The following is a 22832-nucleotide window of genomic DNA, read 5'->3' as shown; positions in this document are numbered from 1 at the left end:
TTTAAAGGTCTTTCGAATACCTTCACAACTCTGTTAAAAGAAAATTTTTGTATCGATTAGTTTTCGAGATAATTTGAAGTTAAAATTGCCATGTTGATAATACATTAGACAGACCACTCGGTAACTTGTATGCCTAAATAAAAAAAATTTTAAGCAGTTCTTCTTATCAATTTTTTGTTAAATAACAACGTTCGATTGTTTTGTTGAAACGGGTCGTAATTGTTATTTGTTTAAACATTTCTTTCACTACTGCCGAAAGGGTTTCAGTTATTGCTTCATTTTTTGGCAACGACCAAAATGCTAATAAAACATCAATTTTATTTAACGAGCAAAAACCTGGTAAACACCTAAGCAGAAATCACGTTCTGGATTTGGTCACAAAATTCAGGGAGACAGGTTCGGTTTTAAATGAAAAAAGTGATGTTCAGAGAAGGGTAGTGAATGACGATAATGCGATTGTAGTGTTTGGTCAAGTCATCGCCAATCCCAGGTTAAGTACCAGAGGTTTATCCTCAATGGCAGGAATAAGCCATATGATCGCATGGAGAATCCTTAAAAACCACAAATACCATCCTTACAAAATTAAACTTGTTCGTGAACTCAATGAGGATGATTTTGACCGAAGACAGGAGTTTTGTGAGGGCATGAGTGAAATATTAATGCAAAATCCCGAACTGCTTTATAACATCTGTTATTCGGACGAAAGCTCATTTTATTCAAATGGTTGCGTGAACCGTTACAATTGCCGTTATTGGTCGGATGAAAACCCAAGACAATACGCAGAAATACATACCCAACATCCCCAAAAGTTGAATATCTGGGCCGGAATATTAGGCAATCATATTATAGGTTCATTTTTCATTGATGGAAATTCAACCGGTGATTCTTATTAACAACTTCTTGAAGAGGCAATTCAACCTTCATAAGTAGGTGCCACTCAATTTACCTAAAATGTAATGGTGGTAACCAACCCCATCCCCCGGAGAAATCTCCTCGTAATAAACAAATAATTCGACATCAAATGGACACGTATTAGCAGGTTGTCATAAAAAGCAAAAATTTATTTTTTTTATGAGAGTTCTGAACGTAACTTGCACCTTAAAAACAATTTGATTTATTTTAAAAAGAGTTGAACTCAATGCAAATACCTTTAAAACTTCAAATTATCTCGAAAACTAATCGTCACAAAAATTTTCTGTTGACAGAGTAGTAAAGGTATTCGAAAGACCTCTAAAACAAGGTGCCACTCTCCTTCCCTATCTATCCCTATCTATTATCGAGACGAATAAAAAAAAATAGAAGAGGCGTAAAATATTCAAGTCTTAATATTAATGCTACGATGGTAAAAATCATGTTTTTGAAAATTTACTAAATTAATAATAGAAAATAAAATTTATTCTGAATGAATTCTTTTATTTGATGAACCAAAACTTACTGCATCGAATGTAGCTTTGAAGAGTACCATTGAAGAGCATATCTTAAGAGCTTTCAGATAATGTATCACAAGTAGGTGGTTGCCTTTCAAAAATATGAAGTTGTGGTGGCTGGGGGCAAGGGTGTGAGAGAAAAAACAAGTTAGTCATCACATCATTTGTTTCTCCCTTTGTATTATGAAAGTTGTTTTCAGCGATTTCTTATATTTTATTTGGTTGCTCAGAGATAGACCTTGTAAGTTTTCAAATTGTCACCCTGTGTATGAAACCGGCGCCGACCTACAAACATACCAAATCAACGATATTTCTAACAAATCATTGAGACTTCCCTCTCGCAAAAACTATTGCATTGTTGTCAGTTATATGGACGCCTCATAATCGCTCACATGTATGAAAAATATACGGCACAAGTATACGCGTACCTCCCGAGCGCCACCAAAATAAAAAAGACTCAACTAGAATATACGCCAATACATATAATTTTGACAATGAAATTGATAAATAGGCGCCCATCTGAAATTTTGTCAGATGGAAGATAGGGAACCTCTGAACTGCCTGGCATGGTGAAACAATTCGGCGTCCATATATGGACGCCTCATTGAAACCGGACGCCCGATTGATAGAAAATTGTAAATGTACGGAAGCTCTATTGATAGTTGGATTTATATATATATATATATATATATATATATATATATATATATATATATATATATATATATATATCTATATATATATATCTATATATAATATGTTTATTGTTTATTAGGTGTCTTGATATAAATAAAGAAGTTAATAATTGGAGATAGCACTCAAGAAATTGACAAACCATAGACACGTGTTTCGTGTTAATATATATATTTTAATATTGAATTTCACAAAAAGGATTTGGAGCTTTATATCTTCTATTAATTATCTGTGAGCGCTTTCGACAGTTGGTAGTACTGTCATCTTCTAGCCACTGCAAACTGCAACTATATATATATATATATATATATATATATATATATATATATATATATATATATATATATACAGTGTGACCCATTTAAAATGGAACCACCCCTGTAGAATGTGCATTTTTCAATCAATCTCAATTTTTTTTTATTGAAATATTAAGCATGAAAAACTGTATCTTGACACTAACTTTCACAATTTTAGTTTCATTTCCAAGGCACTCTATGGTTTTTTTTTGTTTGTCAAAAACGGCAAAAGTTTATTAGGCAATTTTTGTTTTCAAATTTGACTACACCACTGGATTCGTAGTCATTATAAATCAAAACTGTCAAATTTTCATTAAAAAATATTTGTTAACAACGAAGTTACAACAACTTCAATTTTGGAAACAAAGTATTTGTTTGTAATTTTTATTCAGATTATAGACATATTTGAGATCTGACAACACTGTCATCACCAAGTAGAACACCAGTGAATTTGTACAGTGAAAATCCGAAGTCAACAGCTCAATGCGTTCTACAGTTATAACTCCTGAAAATATGGTAATGTGAGAGATTTGTGGTGCAAGCGTTTTGTAATAAAAATCTGACTACGCCACTGGATTTGTGGCTAATATTCCCTTAAAATCATTCATTTGAGTGTAGGTTACGAGAAGTGTATTCTAGAATAACAGAAAATTAAAAATTCATTTTCAAGTTATGCAGTACTTAGTACATTCTTCCGCATAGCCGCTAAAATCAAATTGATTTAAAGCATGGAAATCATTTATTCAATAATAAAACAGAGAGCAGGACAAAAATTGTTCCCTGTAAATTCTTCATAACTCAGCTAAAACAATCTTTTAGAGGAGATATCAATAATTTGAGGAAGCTGAACTCATTATGCAAAGGTTTTATAATAAATCAACAGTAGGCTGTGATTTTGACAGTTAATCATAAATAAAATAATAGTTGTTAGTTACGTGCATTTATTAATGGCTTTGCAATTATCATTAGAAGAAAGAATTGAAATTGTGAGAATTTCTGGGGACAATTATCATAGTGAAAGAGAAGCAGCTAGGATATTTAATCACAGACATCCAAATCGACTTCCCATTGACAGAAGCACCGTCAGTAAAATTAACAAAACATTTAAAGAAACCGGTGCAGTCAGCAAACATATTTTAAAAAATAATCACCGAAGAAGAAATTTAAACGAAGGTGCTGTTTTAGATTATTTTAGAAACCACCCAAACAGAAGTTTACGAGTCGCCAGTATGGATTTAAACTTACCGAGAGAGACTATTCGACGATGTCTTAAACAAAACAAAATGAGAGCATTTAAACCTAAATTTCTTCACTCTTTAAAGGTAGGTGATGAAGTGAAACGTATGGAATTTTGTTTGTGGGCACAAGGCGAGTACCTAAATACAAGAAATTTTTTAAACTGCATAATGTTTAGTGATGAAGCTTCTTTCAGCACCAATGGGGTAAATAACCAATTATCGGACGAAATAGATGAAATGCCTCTTGCGGAACAAGTAAATTTATATTTTCAGCTCGACGGCTGTTCCGTGCACAATTCGAGGATTGTTAAAGAGTGGCTAAATAACCAGTTTCCAAATCATTGGATAGGACGAGGTAGTGACTTAATTGAATGGCCACCTAGATCGCCTGATCTAACAATATTAGACTTTTTTCTGTGGGGTATTCTGACACAAAAAGTATACAGAACAAGACCAACGAATCGAGCTGAACTCATGCAAAGGATACGACAAGCTTGTGCCGAAATTACAGTTCAACAAATAAGAAATAGTGTAAACAATATTCGGAAGAGATACGATAAATGTATTGAACTTAATGGAGGTTTGGTAGAAGCCACAAAAATTTGAATGTTTAGTTTTAAATCAATGTTTATTTTAGTATCAGTTTTTTCTTAATGGCAATTAATTGTTGAATAAATACTTTGAAACTTGTTTGTATACATTTTGTTTTCATCAGCTATAGAAGGTAGAGTAAGTTCAGAATCTCATAAAATGTGATTTTCCAGGTGCGCTGTTACAAAAGTACTATTATTTATTATTGGGAAACTTCCAAAAAGCTTACAAGTATGACCATTAATACTTCAAGATTCTATCAAGATTTGGTAAAAGCGCAATTGGGAGATCCCATGACATGAGATTCTGAACTTGGTCTACTACTGCGTAACTTGAAAATGAACTTTTAATTTTCTGTTATTCAATTATTCAATTTTTATTTTAATTTTCACTTCTCGTAACCTACACTCAAATGAATGATTTTAAGGGAATATTATCCACAAATCCAGTGGCGTAGTCAGATTTTTATTACAAAACGCTTGCACCACAAATCTCTCACATTACCATATTTTCAGGAGTTATAACTGTAGAACGCATTGAGCTGTTGACTTCGGATTTTCACTGTACAAATTCACTGGTGTTCTACTTGGTGATGACAGTGTTGTCAGATCTCAAATATGTCTATAATCTGAATAAAAATTACAAACAAATACTTTGTTTCCAAAATTGAAGTTGTTGTAACTTCGTTGTTAACAAATATTTTTTAATGAAAATTTGACAGTTTTGATTTATAATGACTACGAATCCAGTGGTGTAGTCAAATTTGAAAACAAAAATTGCCTAATAAACTTTTGCCGTTTTTGACAAACAAAAAAAACCATAGAGTGCCTTGGAAATGAAACTAAAATTGTGAAAGTTAGTGTCAAGATACAGTTTTTCATGCTTAATATTTCAATAAAAAAAAATTGAGATTGATTGAAAAATGCACATTCTACAGGGGTGGTTCCATTTTAAATGGGTCACACTGTATATGAGAGTTATCAACTCTCATAATCTCCATATATGGGCCGAAGAAAATCCCTATGGGGTATTGCAAACCAAACACCAACGGAAATTCAACGTGAATGTTTGGGCTGGTATCATAGGAAACCATCTTATAGGACCATTCGTTCTACAGGACCGATTAAATGGAGAACGTTATTTGGAATTCATTCAGAACGATTTGAATGGACTTTTGGAACATGTTCCATTGCAAACCCGAAGAGATATGTGGTTTATGCATGATGGCGCTCCTCCTCATTTTAGTTTGATTGTGCGTGGCCATCTGAACCATATTTTCCACAATAGATGGATTGGTAGAGGTGGGCCATATTCATGGCCATCGCGGTCTCCGGATTTAAATCCATTGGATTTCTTTCTGTGGGGGCATCTAAAAAGCCTTGTTTACGCTACACCTATTCACACAAGAGATGCATTGTTGAATAGAATAACATTACATTGTGAAGCCATACGAAACGACCCTGGAATGCTATTTCAAGTACAGAGAGGGTGTCTTCGCAGACTAAGAAAATGTATAAAGAGAGAAGGTGGTCATATCGAGCAGTTTCTGTAGCGGATTTTTCATTTCTGTTTGCTCTTGAGGCTCTTGAGTTTCGTTAGTTAAACGTGTTTGCATTATAAAAATTCGTTATGAACATTTTACCTATCATTTCCATTTTTCTTAAAAACTAATATTTTCGAATAATGGTAGACATCTCAGGATACATGTTGTTGAATTAACGTTATCATTATTATTTCTGCTTTGATAATTATTCATTTCAAATAATGGTGGACGAGCGGGTTTGATGTCATCGAGTGAAACTACATTTTTATCAAGACTCGTTGCTCCGATCGACTTTCCACACGAGTACTTTTATTCATAAAATTGTCCAAGTAACCTTAATTTGTTGAAAAATATTGAAAAATATCTGTCATTTCAAAGTTTTGGGGTGTGGACCATTGGGGGTAGTCCGTTCCTGACTTTGTAGCAAAACAACTGACTCCTGCATGAAAGCTCATCGAAGGAATTCATTTGTTTAGTCAATTACCAAAATTTGGATAATTTTGAATATTCACTTGAAAAGTTATCAAAGAAAAACATTTTTCATTTTGTAACTTCGAGGGCCCGTTACTTGGTAACGAAGGATTTTAGGAAAAAAAGTTATATGAAGTACTGGTGATATTTTGACCCCATCTATATATTCCCGAGAGGAATATATAACACACAAGAGATGCAACAACAACAGTTAATGCTCTTCTCTGTATACTGAAGATTTGCAAGCAATGGCTAGTGTCCCCATACTGAAATAGCATAGGATAAGGAGGACTGTATGAGGCCGTGAAAGGCGCTGTGAGTAAGGTACTCAAGTTCATGATTTTCGAAAGACTTTGTAGTAAGAAAGTAATGCTCAATATTCTCTTACATGAAAATTTGCCAGGTCAATTTTTAGTCAATGTGAACTCCTAAAAATTTGATAAACGTGGATGTGAGTCTAATTTCGCCAGTATTTCTCATACTGAAAAGCATATGTTCTGTTTTCGATTCATTAATTTTTAGTTTATTTGATAGGAACCATCATTCTATTTGTTCTTGTTCAGTATCAACCGTGGAAATCAGAGTAAACCATCTAAAAGAACATTTCGTTCAGGCCAGTCTCAACTCCCTACACTGTAGGTAAATGGGCTGACACCTATCAGAAAACAACTACTCCCCTGGCTAATACCACGAAGGGCGTTGGATTATATCTGACAGGTTTCAGTGCAGGATTCTTCACTGAAGTTATTCCTATGCTGTTGGCGATACAACTGCCATGTATCCATGAGTTCTTTTGTCCTCACCATCTAATTTCTTCCTGAAAGGTACAATTCAAACCCATTGTAGATTGCTCCTTCAGATCTATATCGATGGTGTTTTCAAGCTACGTTTTGTGATCCATCATTGTATTTTTTTGGTCTAGAACACAAACTGATTGTTCTTTGTCACAGATCTAAAGAACTAAAACATCATTGACATATAAAACAGATAATACAGGCCCCAGATCTGACCCCTGAGGTATTCTCCTACAATCATTTAAAAACCACAGCTGTCTAATGCGTTTTTTCATATTATATTTGCCTGATAATAAACGCTAAACAAGGGAGATCAATGATTCGATAATTTTCAAAATTATTCACTCTCAAATAAAAAATAGGACTTCGATCATGACAGTTGTTTACATGATATTTCAATTTGATATTCCCGGTTTCAAACGAAAATAATGGCGTTTGACAAACAGCAATAACACAAAGAATATATGATGTAAAATGTCGAGTGACGAGGTTAACACATCGAAGACGAGGATTTCATTACCTTTTGCGTATCGGTGGTCTGCCTGTGCATCAACGAAACGTATTTTCGAGGTTTTTTCAGTTCCGTACGTCGGCGTCGGCTTTGTTAAAGATTTTTCCCACTGTACACAAACACAATTCTCGATCACGGATTTTACACTATTTTTGAATTCACAACACAAAATATTATCACTAACTATACAATAAACTATTTACAATTTACAATAAACAGAGGATTCGCGGTTTACGCCATTTATACAGGATGAAATTGAAAGATTTAAAAATGACAGCAATTTACAAGAGATCACTCGCCATTTTAGTGTAATGCGCGCGCATCGATGTGAAGTCGCTGCTGTTTGGATTTTGAAGGAAGTTGACGGATGCGTGTTGATGTTTATCCTTCTAGGTAGATAACCGATAATACTTCCAGAAATTGCGTTTTATGAAAATGATACGCGGTCATAATCTTCGAATAGAAAAAACTTATTGCAAGGGAATTTTTTTAATGATTACATTCACTCGAAATGAGTAGTGTAGGTTTCTGAATTTATCTAATACTGTTTCTGTTTCTTGTAAAAATTTATTTTGAACTTTTTCTTTGAAAAATTATTATTGACGTAGTAAAAAATGGCAATTGATAAATCATAAAATGTTCACTTGATAGATTCGAAAGCAAAACAAGCAAACCAATATATTCATTTTCGTTCACAGAATCCTAGGAATTACTAGGATGATGTGTACGAAACTGTTATTTCCAACTGAAGGACGAATTCTTCACCCAAGGGACTGCCAATGGAATCGCCACTTTCACCAGTCATAGCCAACATATATATGGAGTGGTTTGAAACTTTGGCCATTGAAGAAGCACACAAGAAACTCCGAGCCTAGTTGAGATACGTTGACGACACCTTCATAATATGGAACCAAGGGAATACTGAACTAGACGCTTTCCTGAAACACATTAACAGCGTAAGACCTTCTATCACTTTCACAATGGAGAAGAAAGTCCACAACAAATTGCCATTCTTAGACGTTTTGGTGAAGAGGACCGATACTAAGTGAGAAACATCTGTATACCGAAAACCCACTCACACGGGACAGTATCTGAATCACGAATCCAACCACCATCAATCGACTAAAAGAGGAATCATCAAGACTCTATTAGACCTTGCTTTCGAACTCTGTAATACGAAGGAAGGTTTCGAGAAGGAACTAGACATCAACAAAAATGATCTTTAACGGAATGGCTACTCCAAAGCGACGGTGGAACTGACTTTGGCTAAAAGACAGCAGGAGCCCCGCAAGGAAGAAAAGCCGTCACAACCAGTGCTTGCACTTCCCTACATAAGAGGATTCTCGAAAAGGATAAGAAGAATCGGGTCCAAGTACAAAAACAGAACCTGCTTCAGACTCGGAAACACTATCCCTAGCAGCCTCACGAAAACCACCAAACGCAGACTGCGATTCCAAGAATTACATTTACCGGATACCCTATGAGTGCGGAAAGTCCTATATCGGTGAAACTAAGAGGCCAATGAAAGTTCGAATTGCCGAGCACAAGAGACACACACAGCGAGGGTAAACCAGCAAATCAGAAATAGCAGAGCATGTTTGGACCCATCAACATAACATTGAGTGGTCCCAAGATGAGACCATACACAAGGAGGAACATTGGTTTAGGAGGAAATTAAAAAAAAGCCGCATACATGTTGTCCAACAATGTATTCAGCCAAGCTAGCGTAGAGATAGGCAACATATGGAAACTCCTAATCAAGCAAAAAATGGTTAACTCCTGCCAAACGGTCATCTCCCGCTAAACCGGTGAAGCGACAAAAAGAAAGCGGAGATAAGTGAAAGTACTTGAGTAACCCATAAATAGTCATCTCTCGGAGGAATTAGTTCAGTCACCACCCGAAGACGATTGTGGATAATAACAATTGTTTAATTGTTCTAATATATGATGGAATCGGCCGATACTTGATGAAAATCCATAACTAACGTATTCCAAAAACACTTTATTGTGAGATTTTCACTAAATTGTTTTACAAAAACGCAACACGTGTTTCGCCATACAATGGCTTCATCTGGCGTGTCTTTCAACGTTGAAAGACACGCCAGATGAAGCCATTGTATGGCGAAACACGTGTTGCGTTTTTGTAAAACAATTTAGTGAAAATCTCACAATAAAGTGTTTTTGGAATACGTTAATTGTTCTATTTTTACCTGTATTCTATTTATCTGTTATTTCATTTCAGGGTGTTTTTGCTTGATATAATTGTTGTCGCCAAAATAAAAAGTATGGAGCAGTTACATAAATGAGTTCCTTATGAAATTACCTTATTGATGATGCCACTTAGTTCTTTTCCTATTGAAATTCTAAGAAAACTCAATGTAGTGATACTATATCCAGTTCACGAAAATGGCTACCAGAAGAATTGACAATTATTTGTGATTTTTATAAGATTCACCATCCAGGATCATTCTACCTTGAATTCTTTTAGTATTTTTTCTGTTAATACCAAGCGCCTATAATTTTTTGAGATGATCTACTCATTGGTTTGTGTTTAATGCTTCGAAAATAGGAAGAATGCGCGTTTCCAAGTATTTGATTGATGAATTCATCATAATAATAATTGTAACCAAAGCTTTTGCACTTTTTGAGCATTTTGACTTTCTCTTTGATGATCCCAATCAGTTCACTTGAACTGGCTAAGCATAGTAGGTATATATTTCATATATATATATATACCATAACTGTCAGAATAATTATAGTTTATTTCGAGCATGTTTATGAATGCATGTTTATGAATGTGTGAGCTTTATGATACTACATTATGTTTATGGAAAGTACCTAGGTAGTTTAATGACCGCAGCCAGAAAAACAAAATATAGTCAACAATGTATTATTTCAATATTTATTTTTTTGGTATTCTATAGTTTTCGTAACTAATGCCCATGTCCGTGCCCATGCCCATGTCCATCGCTTCCTTGGTTACTCCAGTGGGTAACCCCAACGTAGCTGGTGCCTCCTTGTCCTCCGTGTCCATGTCCATGTTTACCATAATGGGCAGGATGTTGGGCATGTCCTACTCGTTCTACCACAGCCTCGAATCCTTTGTGAGGATCGGACGTGTACTTGACAATCCTGTGTGTCCCATCGGCTTCCTTCAGGGTATATCCACCAGTAGCATGTTTTCCGTGCCTGTGCTCATGTTGGGATTTGTGATCATGAGTGTGGGGATCATGAACACCATATTCAAATTTGTAATGTGCGTTGTCCTGAAATTTTAGAAAATTAGAGGTATTTGGCAGTATAAAGTTAACTCTGAATATAAGAAGTCGTAATCTAACTATGCAAATTCAATGTAGATACTCCTTTTTCATGTTACTCTACTGTGAGGCCTTGAGAGGGACATTTGTAGGATATCCAGGAAAGATATCTTGAGTGTTTTTGTAAGGATAAAACACAAACACCACAGGACAATCCTTCAGGCGCTCTAAAAGCGGTGCCTGTGCGAAAGTAACGATTCATATTGGATTTGAATCGCATTGAATATTTTTGGGGAAAAAGTACTACGCCAATGCTTTCTTTTCAAAATAAAATCATTTTTAAAATCCTCATTTATTTTTGAGAAAATTTGATCTCTTGGTATTTCTTTGTCCGACGCATGATTTTCACTCAAAAAAATAAAAATCGACAGAAAGCAAATTAAGAAATTAGATCAATTCTAAAATGAATGAGAATCTGAAAATTGCTTCATAACGCATTACCAATTCCCTAATAATATTTGAAAACATAATCTGCAAAAAAAATAAATTTTTCACAAAAACGAGTTTTATTTTATTTTGTGACAGTAAGTCTAAACGAACAGCACAAATTTGTTAATTAGTAATAATATCAAAACTGATTATAAAAATTGTTGGAAGTGGCCACCTGCACTTAGTATGCATGCTTCCGCCCTTCTACGCATGGAATTACGCACCCGTTCAAATATTCCCGGCGTATTTCGTATAGTTTCACACGAGGCAACTATTCGCTCTCTTAAATCTTCTAAAGTATTAACGGGAGTTTTATACACAAGAGTTTTAAGGTGACCCCTTAAAAAAAATCTAAACTGTTGAGATCGGGGGATCTTGTTGGCCATTGCTGAGGTCCTCCGCGACCTATCCAACAATTAGGATAAACTGTATTTAAATGGTTTCGGACAATTACACTGAAATGAGCAGGGGCGCCATCGTGCATGTACCATATTCGATTCCTTAAAGTAAGTGGCACATCTTTCAATAACCCAGGTAAGTCTTCTTCGAGAAAGTGTAAATAAGAACGACCATCAAGGCGTCCTGGTAGAAAAAATAGGCCTATTAGATGATCCTATAATTCCTGCCCATACATTAACCGAAAATTGGTGTTGGAATGGGTTTCGGTTATTGCATGGGGAAATTTTGAATGGCATTCCGAGAAAAATTTGCTTCGTCTGTGAACAGAATTTGTGTCTCAAACTGCGGATTTAGTGCAATACTTTGTAGATACCACTGATTGAAGTTCACACGCTGTGGAAAATCTCTGGGGAGTAATGCCTGCACTCTTGAAATATGGTGTGGGTATAGTAAAAAATCAACCAAAATACGCCAAACAATTTGATGACAAATATCCAGAGTTCTAGCGATCTTCCTCGTACTCGTCTCAGGATGTTCCTCAATTTCTTGCAGCACCGCTACCTCAATTTCAGGAGTTCTTACTAAGCGAGGTCTACTTTCCAGAGTCCCTTTCTTGAAATTACCAGTTTCCCCAAGTCGACGATGAATATTTGAAAAGGTTCGGCTATCTGGTAAATGCGCCTGGCTTCTGTTGCATTACCATCGGCAAGGCCATATACGTAATGCATTTGCGCCATTTCCGCATTCGTATAATTTACCATATTTACTGATATTCAGAAAAACAGCACACTACCAAAATAACTTCAATAACACTTCAAAATCAATCAAAACGCGCTTGACAGTTTTTAACACCAACACCTTACTTTAAACCAACATCAATATTAGCTACTGACGTTTGTACATACAGAGAATTCGTTTTTTATTGCTATGGTGGGTACGCTGTTTTTTCTGCTTTTAATCTTTAAAAGAAATCACATATCGACAAACTCCATATTTCCAAGAGGTGCAGTAAATAAATTCTGCCACACGTCATTTATTCCAGGATAACTAAATTTATGTTTTCAAAAATTATTAAGCGGTGCTGCGTTATGACGTAATTTTAATTGAGAACAGTGCATCTGACAACAAACAAATACCTTTTAGATCCTCAATTATTTTGCAACAAATCTGATCTCTTAGTTTGCTTTCAGTCGATGTACGATACCGCATCAGATTTTTAAGGAATTTATCCTTAAGTAAAGCGATTTTTAATTTTTTGAACAAAAACCATGCGTCGGACAAAGAAAACCCAGCAAATCAAATGTGCTCAAAAATGTATGGAGATTTTAAAAATAATTTTTAATTCAAGATAAAGCAGTGGCGTAGTATTTTTTTCGCCAAAAACATACAATTCAAAACTCGTACGTACGCCACTGACAGGGAAAATGCGCCTTGAGACATGGAACATATGTACCAAATATGCCAAAGATGTCTACAAAATGATCTCAGTTATTATTAAAAAACTGATTATTTTTGAAAACTTTGCCACTCTGTATCTCAAAAGTTAAGACGTTTGTGACATACGTCCATAGGACGTTTTTTCCTTAAAATGGGTTTAAGAATTACCTCCTTAAATATCAGCATGTGTTTAAGGAACACCTTGTATATTTACTTTGTAAAATCATTCGATATGGCTTTTTCTTTCATATCAAGATGGAGTAGTAGAAAGCATAATGAATGATCCAGAATCGATAGAAACTAGAGTGCCACAAGGAACAGTCTTAGGACCTATCATTTTCAATATTTATCTCAATTATATATTTGAACAGGACATTATAGGAAAAGTGACAATCTTTGCTGCTATATTTCACCAAGGCTCAAATTGGATTTCTGGCAAGTATATGGGAGACTCTGATTTCACTGAAATTATCAACTTCTTCAAGAAAAAATATTAACTAATGATTATCAAAACACTTTCTTTTTACCTTTTCTTGGATTTACATCGATGGCCACTTTGGCATATTTATAAACTCAAAAATTTTCCTGGATGAAAAACACTTGAAAATTCTCTCTGTTAGAATTGTAGAAGTGTTGAGAACTTTGTTAATTTATAAAAAGAAATATGTTTTTGCTACTATTTTGGAAACTTCCATCTCATTCCAAACTACGGAATAACAACAGTTTCATTGTTATTATTATCTAATATTTTCATCAAACTCAAACTTACATGTCCTCCTCCACCATGATGACCTGCAACGGCAATTCCAACAAGAATTGAGGTAAATAAGATGATCTGTAGAATAAAATTATTATGAGTAATAAATATTTGTGATCTTTCATCGTATATAGATAGTTTTGTACCTAACATTTTCGGTTTGATATGTTAACGAAAGTATATATTAAAAAAATACTCGACTGAAATCAGCACGATGAAGATGGATTATTTTTTATTATATGAAATATTTTGTATTTCAATTTGAATGATTTATTTTCGAGAAACTAATTACTTATATTTTTGACCAATGCCAGTGGCAATAGAAGTTTAAAAAGATAGGTATATTTTCCCAAATCTCAACACATTGGTAATGAGGGTTTTTGTCTCTAGAATAACATGCAGGTACAATATAGAAAATTATCGAAATTATGATTAAAAAATCCCCATATATTCATAAGAAAACTTACAGTTTTCATATTTGATGAGAACGGTGATTCAATTGGCTGGCAAGAATTGATACTGATAGAAATTTCTTGGTCCTACTTTATATACCATTAACTTTTAAGACCAATTTGATAAAAACTATTGCCAAAATTGATTCAGTTAGTTTTGCAAGCTGCTTGTTTTGCTCTACTGGTCAAATTCACCTCGCAAGACTCGAACTTGATTGTGATATACATCACTTCAATTTTGTTGTTTGCATTTGTGAGTAATTAGATATTAGGTGCGAGTTTTTTAACATTATATGAGTTCAATACACATTCAGAAAGTTATTCCATTTCATGTCTTTCACTTATCTAACACACCTGGTGAAAAAGTAATATTCATTGAATTTCAAACATTTCAAATAGTTTTTTGATAATACGTACTCTGAGCAAACTTCTTCAAACAGAGTGTGACATAATAGTGTTTGGTTAAATATATAATTTAAATATATAGTTTTTATGGAGATGGGTAGTCAGCTTATAATCTGCAGGTGTACAAAGAAGGTTAAACTAGAAAGTTCACTCCAAAAAAGGAAAAGTCCTGTGACCAATCAGACAGGGCGAAATTATTGAAAAATATTTTTTCGGTATAAGAAATATCAATTGGTCTGAGGGATAAGTATTTTATAAAATTAAAAATTCACTAGTGATGGGGTACCCAATTTCCGCTACAATGTTTAAGGCAACGATGAGATTCGTATCTATTATTTTATAAGAGGTCTAACCAAAAACTAGATTCAGTAATTAAATAATTCCCGAAAAAGAAACATATCGAACTCTATAGTCGTGAAATTTCTTTTGGAATTTGAGACCACAGGCCTGATCCGTACAGTGAAAAACATCTTTGCTGTATTGATAAATAATAAATAATTATTGCTAATCAAGATTTTTCTTTAAGAGAAATTGTTTACGAAATGGGGATTTCTGTAAAATCCAACAGAACTATTGTGAAGAAGAACAAATATAAATGCTACATGACATGCAAAGTTCATAACCTCAATGAAAGGGATTACGGAAGGAGAGTACAATTTGCGAAGTGGTTAAGACGTAGAAATATGGAAATATTTGTAAAAAAATAATATGGACGGACGAATCAAAATTCACTAACAATGGTTGGTTTAACAAAAATATATATTATAGGTGGAATAATACAAATGAACATTTACATAGGGAAACCAATTTCCAAGAAAGGTTCGGAATAAATGTTTGGTTGGGAATTGTGGGAACAAACATCCTTGGCCCTTTCTTTTACGATGATCATCTTCATTTTCAATTCAATGAATTCGATGGCTACTTAGATGAATTTCCACTGAATATCTGCCATGAAATACAATATTTTCAATAGGACGGCGCTCCTCCGCGTAATGCAGCAATAGTAAGGGAACATTTAGATGAAATATTTCCAAGAAAATGGATTGGAAACACGGCCTCCATAAACTTTTTTTTCAAAAACGGACCTGTCTCTTACAAATATTGATGAAGCGATAAATTCATACTTAATATTTTTATAGCGTTTCATTCAAGTAGAATCATCAGTGACAACAATTAAACAGAAAAATTAGGAATTTTATAATGAATTTTTGAGAAAAAAACCAATACAGAAAATAATGAATTTTACATGATAAACTATGTGAAATACTCAGATTGATGACCTCTTTGTTGAATGCACATGAGTTGTCTGATGGTTGTAATGCTATTACATGCATCTCTTATTTTTTGTTTGAGATGGTCGATATCTGTAGTAGCTATCAAAAAAAACTTCATCCTTCATGTATCCTAAGAAAAAAAATCTTAAGGAATAATATCTGGGAATCGAACTGGTCGGACAATCGTCCATCGTTTTCAATACACTTTGTTGGGAATATTGAATCTAAATGTACCTTTACTTTTGCTCTATTATGGGAAGGGGCACCGTCTTGTTGAAAATATTATATTTCACGGCTGATGTTCAGTGGCAATTTATCCAAGTAGCCATCAACCTCATTGGATAAAAAAATCAGATACATTTCACTATTCAAATGATCATCGTGAAAAAAAGGACCTAGTATGTTTGTTACGAAAATTACAAACCATACATTTATCCCCAACCTTTTTTGGAAATTGATTTCTCAATGTAAATGTTCATTTGTATTATTCTGTATGTTTCTGTTAAACCAACCATTGTTGGTGAATTTTTATTCGCCCGTCAAAATTATCTTCTACAAATATTTATAACTTCCCTTATCCTACATCCTAACCACTTCGCAAATCGTACTCTCTATTTTCGTAATCCCTTCCATTAATATGATGAACTTTGCGTATCCTATATCATTTGTATCTGCTCTTTTTCAGAATATTTGTAGTAGATTTTAGAAAATTTTTCGGTTCGTTAGTTCTTTTGGTTTTTCACATGTCCAGTAACAACCCATTTTCTAGTTAATTCTGATTCTATCGCTTTATCAATATTTGTAATAAAAGAGACAGGTCCACATTAAAAAAAGGTTTTCTACTTCTTTATTTGATGACTTGTTTATTTTGTGGAAATTCATATTTACTGGATACACTATAAAAACACACTTTTGTCTATTTTCCACAGTGAAAAAAAAGGTTGATGGTGGCCGTGTTGACAGGAAACATTTCATTAAAGATTTACTGTTACATCGTTATAGTACTTTTCGTATATAATGAAAATTTCATTTTCCCTTTCTTCATGTTTTCTGAAATACCCATTATATTCGTTGAAAAAAAACAAAAACAGCTTCTCTAGTGTTCTCTGTATAACTTTATAACTTGAGAAGGACAAGAGTCCCTGCAAATTTCGTTTGACCATTGTACTGTTCTACATGGTAGTTACTTTTTTTCTCATCTAATTGTCTCCATATCTGTTGCGGTTCAGAATATACCAATGTTAGCACAAAAGAGACAGAGCTGATTGGTTCGGCAGACATCCTCTTTTTCTGCACACAACTTTTCCACTCCTCTTGGAAAACATCAGGTGGTTATAAAAGCAGCGAAACACGTTAGTAACTACGAGTAAATTAGGATCCCCAAAGTAAGTAACTATTTTTTGATCTTTACTTAGTAACACTGAGCACTCGGAGACAAGTAACTTAATATGCGAGGAGACAAGCTCCTGAGTTGAATGTATAAAAATCAGTAATAATTATTATTTTGATGTGATTTTTAAACAGCTGTTTCAGGAGATTTTGTTTACATTTGTTTACATTTCACATTCACATCTATTTGGTTCATAATTTGTCGCTCTTCAAATTATTTTTGACTGAGTTATTCGGTATTTGTAAATTTCCGATTCTGCAAAATTTTTGCTTGTATGTTGCCTTACCTTTTACTGACCATTTTGGATCTGGGATATAGAACTGGGAACATACTTCGAAATTTCTTTACTTCACATATACGAATAAAAGCAATTCGTTTCATTAATGATCCACATTAATTGTGACTCCGACTATTTTAAAGCTTCGCATGCCATTATATATTTTTTTGGCAAATATTTCATTGATGATTCTACTGAAAGATTTCCTCCCATTTCTGTGGTAACTCACCATTACGCGCTTCTTGATTTGCAAACCTGCCAAACGACTATCTACTTCCCTTTTTCCAGGGAACTTATTATCCACGTAATACGACAACCTTTCAAATTTACAGTTCTGCCTATTTCAGTTCTATTGATATTTAAATGGCCATTACAGGTTATGTTATCTCGCGGAAGTCAAGTTATGGAAAATGACTCTTACTGCTCCAATAGTTGTTTGTAAATTTATAAAATAGGTAGGTGATGGATGAAATGGAAAAAGTGAAAGTCTGCTTATTTTTTATATCTTATTTCAACAAATTGAATATGACTTTGATATCAATATTTAATGACCACCATGCCCATGTCCGCTATCACCACTATGTCCATGCCCATGACCACTATGTCCGTCTCCACCATGACCATGACCACCATCTCCGTGTCCGCCATTTCCATGTCCATGTCCACCATCTGCATGTCCGTGTCCATCACTTCCTTGATTGCTCCAGTGGGTTACTCCAATGTAACTGGTGCCTCCCTTTCCACCGTGTTCTTGTCCATGTTTTCCATGTTTGCCATAATGGGCGGGATGCTGAGCGTGCCCTCTTCTTTCTACTACAGCCTCGAATCCTTTGTGGGGTCCTGATTTGTACTTTACAATCCTGTGGGTACCGTCGGCTTCCTTCAGAGTGTACCCTCCGGTAACGTGTTTTCCGTCTCTGTGCTCGTGATGGGATTTGTGATCGTGGGTGTGGGGGTCATGGACTCCATATTCGAATTTATAATGAGCATTGTCCTGGAAGACAAAATTTGATAAAGTACACGAATTCAAAAAACACTTCATTGTGAGAGTTTAACAAAAAGACAACACGTGTTTCGCTATACAATAGCTCCTTCAGGCGTATTTCATTAGTTCGGACTTCCATTGTCTGATATTATATAAAATGATTTGAAATTCCTGAAGGAACTAATAAAAAAAAGAATGAAAAAGAATAGCTGAAAATAACAATCATTTTGAGCAAAAAACCTGAAATGAAATAACAGAGAAATAAAATACAAGCAAAAATAGAATAATTGAACAAAAATTAAAAATAATAAGAAGTTAAGAGATTCCAAGCCAAGTTACTTCACGACGTTTCGATTGTTAGTATCCACAATTGTCTTCGGGTGATGAATGGACCAATTCCTCCGAGAGATAACTATTTATGGATAATTCGAGTACTTTCACTTATCCCCGCTTTCCATTTTTTCCGCTTCACCGGTTTACTGAGAGATAACCGTATGACGGGAGTTGGCCATTTTTCGCTTGATTATGGGTTTCCATATGTTGCGTATCTCTACGCTAGCCTGGCTGAATACATTGTTAGACAACATATGCGGCTTCTTTGAATTTCCTCCTAAACCAATGTCCTCTTTGTGTATGATATCAGCTTGGGACCACTCGATGTTATGTTGATGGACCCAAACATGCTCTGCTATTCCTGATTTGCTGCTTTCCCCTCGCTGAGTGTGTTTCTCGTGCTCGGCAATGCGAACATTCAATGGCCCCTTAGTTTTACTGATATAGGATTTTCCGCACTCACAGGGTATCCGGTAAAGGCAATCCTTGGAATCGCAGTCCGCGTTTGGTGGCCTGGTTTTTGGTGAGGCTGTTACGGATAGTGTTTCTGGATCTGAAGCAGGTTCTGATGTTGTACTTGGATCCAATTACTCTTATCCTTTCCGATAATCTTCTGATGTAGGAAAGAGCAAGCACTGGTTGTGACGGTTTCACTTCCTTGCGGGGTTCCTGCTGTGTTTTAGCCAAAGTCTGTTTCACCATCGCTTTGGAGTAGCCATTCCGTTGAGGATCATTTTTGATGATGTCTAGTTCCTTCTCGAGGCCTTCCTTCGTATTAAAGAAATCGAAAGCACGGCTTGATGATTCCTCTCTCAGTCGATTGATGGTGGTTGTATTCTTGGTGTTCAGATAGTGTCCCGTGTGAGTGGGTTTTCGGTTACAGATATCCACTTCACCAATACGTCTAAGAATGACAAAGTGATGGAAAGCTGTTGATGTGTTTCAGGCGTGTCTATACTCCAGCGAAGAAGTTTTAGCCCATTCCATCTCATAAAGCAAACTAAACTCTCACTTTGATAGTGATCTATATTTTATCTTTCAGTTGAATAATGTAGATACTAATATTTCTCTTTTCTGGCTGATAATACTCTCAATGGTAATAGGGATCACTATTTTTCGTGTTTGAAGGCCGCCAATTTTTGGAATTTATTCCTGGTCCGAGTGGCTAGCTTCTTCAGAAGTTTATACATCCTGAGTTATCTCCTTTAGTATGTAATAACGTTCAACAACTAATTTCAAATACCAAGTTTCCAATTCCACTGGTACATGAATCACGTTAGACTGATAAAGTTAATCTTTCAAAGTAAATAAATATAGTTTGAAAAACTAAAAAACACGATTTCAAAGAACATCGAACTGAAAAGTTAAAAATATTTTTTAAATAAGCTTAAAACAGTAACGAACAAAAAATATTAGTATTATTGTGAAAAAAGTGAGCTTATTTGAAAAAATATATTTTTAACTTTTTAGTTCAATATTCTTTAAGAGCGTGTTTTTTAGTTTTTTAAACTGAGTATATTTATTTTTCATTTTTCAGTTTCGTATGCTATAAAAGCGCGTTTTTAGTCTTTTGAAACTATATTTATTTTATCTAAACTTTGGGATCAATGAGCCGTAGGTATATTGTTCAGAAAAATGACAATTGATATTTTTCGACTCCAAAGAGGGAGCCTGAAAATCAGCTACCAAGCCAAAGGCAACAGGCGCGCAAAGGAGGGTTACAAGTAAGGCAACAGGCGGGCGTGTTAATAAAAAAATACTTTTTTCAAATGAAGAAATACATGTAAAGTGAGTTCGAATTATATCAAGGAGGTTATGTACTTATGTACACCGCCATTTGCCCGCGAATAGACCAAGCAATAATATCGATAATTCTGTCAAATACAGATGAATACAGGTGAAGCTAATAAAAGCGTGTTAATAATTAATTGAAAAAAGTAAACTATTCGGCTAGAAATTGAAGTAGAGAGAGGCAGTTATCAGAGATTCATCAAATCAGGAAACCACAGTAGTCAAAATGGGAATATTTTTCATTCAACTCACATGTCCTCCTGCTCCTCCTCCATGATGACCAGCTACAGCTAATCCAATTAGAACTGAAGCCACAAATGTTATCTGAAAGAAGTAAAAAATATGAAATTTTCAAAAAACAATTCTGTGATTTCCATGCACTGGGTCTTAACTAGTTATTTTGAAAAGATTCATTAAAATTCAATCTACAACAACGATAATGTTGATGGAAAATCAATAATTGATGTTGATTGTTCTTTTCCACTCTCATTATTTATCATTTTTTCAAACACGCGTCGATAATCAAAAAATCAAATTGATGAGTCGTATATGAATTCCTTTAATTCATTTTTGGAAAAGAATGGTTTACGTTTTCTACTTCTCCATCTTTATACAAAAAAAGTGGGAATCTTCCAAAGAAAGAAAAAGAGCAAACAAAATCACTGAATACCTACTGTTTTCATTTTTGATGTAAATGCACCAAGTACACTGATAAAAGTTTCCTAGTTACTGTCAATTTATACACGATTAGCTGCTTCTGATAAAAACCATAACCAAAATCAGTTCATAGCCTTTATCAAATTGGTTACATGCCAAATGTTTTGCTTCGTCGAGTGTATCAGCTGCATTAGTTTCGACTATGATGAGGGTTATTTCATACAATTCAGTCATATCAATTAGTCCCGATTGGGTAATACTTGTAAAAGATCAGTCTATAACATGTTGTAACATTCTGCCTTAAATGACAAAGAAAAAATGTGATACATCAATATTCATTCACAATGTTAATTGCAAAGCTTGTGATATATCGTTTGAAAAGTCTCCTCATTCTCTATTAAAAAATGTTATCGCTTTCAAGTTTAGTGGAACAATTAAGATAAAAATAAATTAAAATCATGTGGTTACCGACATTCGATGAAATACTCTCAGAACTTATTGCAATATACTGAAAACTCATTTCATGTTGATGTATTGATAATAGGAAAGTGAGCAAAAACCATAGTAATGTTCTTTTTAGATGGTATCCTTTAAAAAACTGTAAATAGTTTCCGTGACAAGGTCAGTTTAAAACGTTTCGTCAACTTGTTTTGTATGTTACAGTACTAGCTGTCAGTATTTCAATTTAAGTTTGGAGTTCGTTAACGTGAAATCTGACAAATGGTTAGATTAACGGAAATGCATAAATTAACAGTTTTACAAATGATTGGTTACGGAGATAAAACCCAAACACAACAGGAAGCATCTCACCTATTTCATGAGGAATTTTCGAATTTACCGCCCATATCTCAAGGAACAATAAGTAAAATTGAAAAGCAGTTGCGCGAGCTTGGTCATGTGGGGCAGCTGAAAAAAGCAGCTGCCAATGGAGTGATGAACTCAAATTGGATGTGATGCTTGAGTTTGAGAAAACCCCACATACATCGAGTAGACAGACACCCACTACATTCAATGTTAGCCACACATCGATAGTAAACATATTAAAAGAAAATAAAATGCATCCCTATAAAATGATACCTACTTAGGAGCTCATGGAAGACGATTTCGATAAAAAAACTTACTTTTGTGAGCAAATGATGGACATGTTGGATAACAATATCATCCAATTAATGGGTGATTTTTTAAGAGGTATAGTATTTGATTTTCAAAACAATACAAAAAATTTGAAAAAATTGATGAAATCTCTATTGGAATCGATAGAACAATGTTTGAAGTTGTTGTTTGTAATGTTGTTGTGTTGTAATGTTGTAATGTTTGAAGATGATTTCATACAAATGTTGTCCTCGGCTCCGCTTTAGATGGCCC

At 34.5% G+C, this 22832-nt stretch overlaps 2 protein-coding genes across 9 annotated transcripts in view; both read right to left on the bottom strand.

The window, feature by feature from the left end:
- Positions 1 to 7887, bottom strand: part of LOC111517713 (maternal protein pumilio) — a 402140-nt gene extending 394253 nt beyond the window's left edge. For 5 of the 8 annotated variants that reach the window (XM_074175055.1, XM_074175056.1, XM_074175060.1 and 2 more), the window contains exon 1: positions 7574 to 7886. The gene's annotated coding sequence lies outside the window, so the exon portion shown is untranslated. Of the gene's footprint in view, positions 1 to 7573 lie in introns of all 8 variants that reach the window. The other 3 variants (XM_074175054.1, XM_074175059.1, XM_074175057.1) reach the window with 1 other exon arrangement.
- A 2538-nt stretch (positions 7888 to 10425) lies between these two features.
- LOC111509145 (uncharacterized) lies at positions 10426 to 21821 on the bottom strand. The gene is made up of 5 exons (XM_074175053.1): positions 21485 to 21821; positions 21063 to 21134; positions 18371 to 18695; positions 13916 to 14016; positions 10426 to 10830 (listed from the first exon to the last, which is right to left on the bottom strand). The coding sequence occupies exons 1-5, from the start codon at positions 21491 to 21493 to the stop codon at positions 10498 to 10500; spliced, it is 840 nt and encodes a 279-aa protein (XP_074031154.1). The 5' UTR covers positions 21494 to 21821; the 3' UTR covers positions 10426 to 10497.
- Between the last annotated feature and the right edge of the window lie 1011 nt (positions 21822 to 22832).

Source organism: Leptinotarsa decemlineata, unplaced genomic scaffold (assembly GCF_025532065.1).
Source record: "Leptinotarsa decemlineata unplaced genomic scaffold, Ldec_3_MD MMD2_tig00000882_RagTag_RagTag, whole genome shotgun sequence".
Taxonomy (NCBI): domain Eukaryota; kingdom Metazoa; phylum Arthropoda; class Insecta; order Coleoptera; family Chrysomelidae; genus Leptinotarsa; species Leptinotarsa decemlineata.
Note: the sequence above shows the minus strand (reverse complement) of the source record. Positions and strands in the feature narration are given on the sequence as shown.

Excerpts from the sequence above, each read along its gene's own strand:
- LOC111509145 (XM_074175053.1), bottom strand. Across the intron at positions 18,696-21,062 it reads GAGGAGGAGCAGGAGGACAT|GACAATGCTCATTATAAATT; the intron begins GTGAGTTGAATG and ends TTTGTCTTCCAG. Across the intron at positions 10,831-13,915 it reads ATCATGGTGGAGGAGGACAT|GACAACGCACATTACAAATT; the intron begins GTAAGTTTGAGT and ends CTAAAATTTCAG.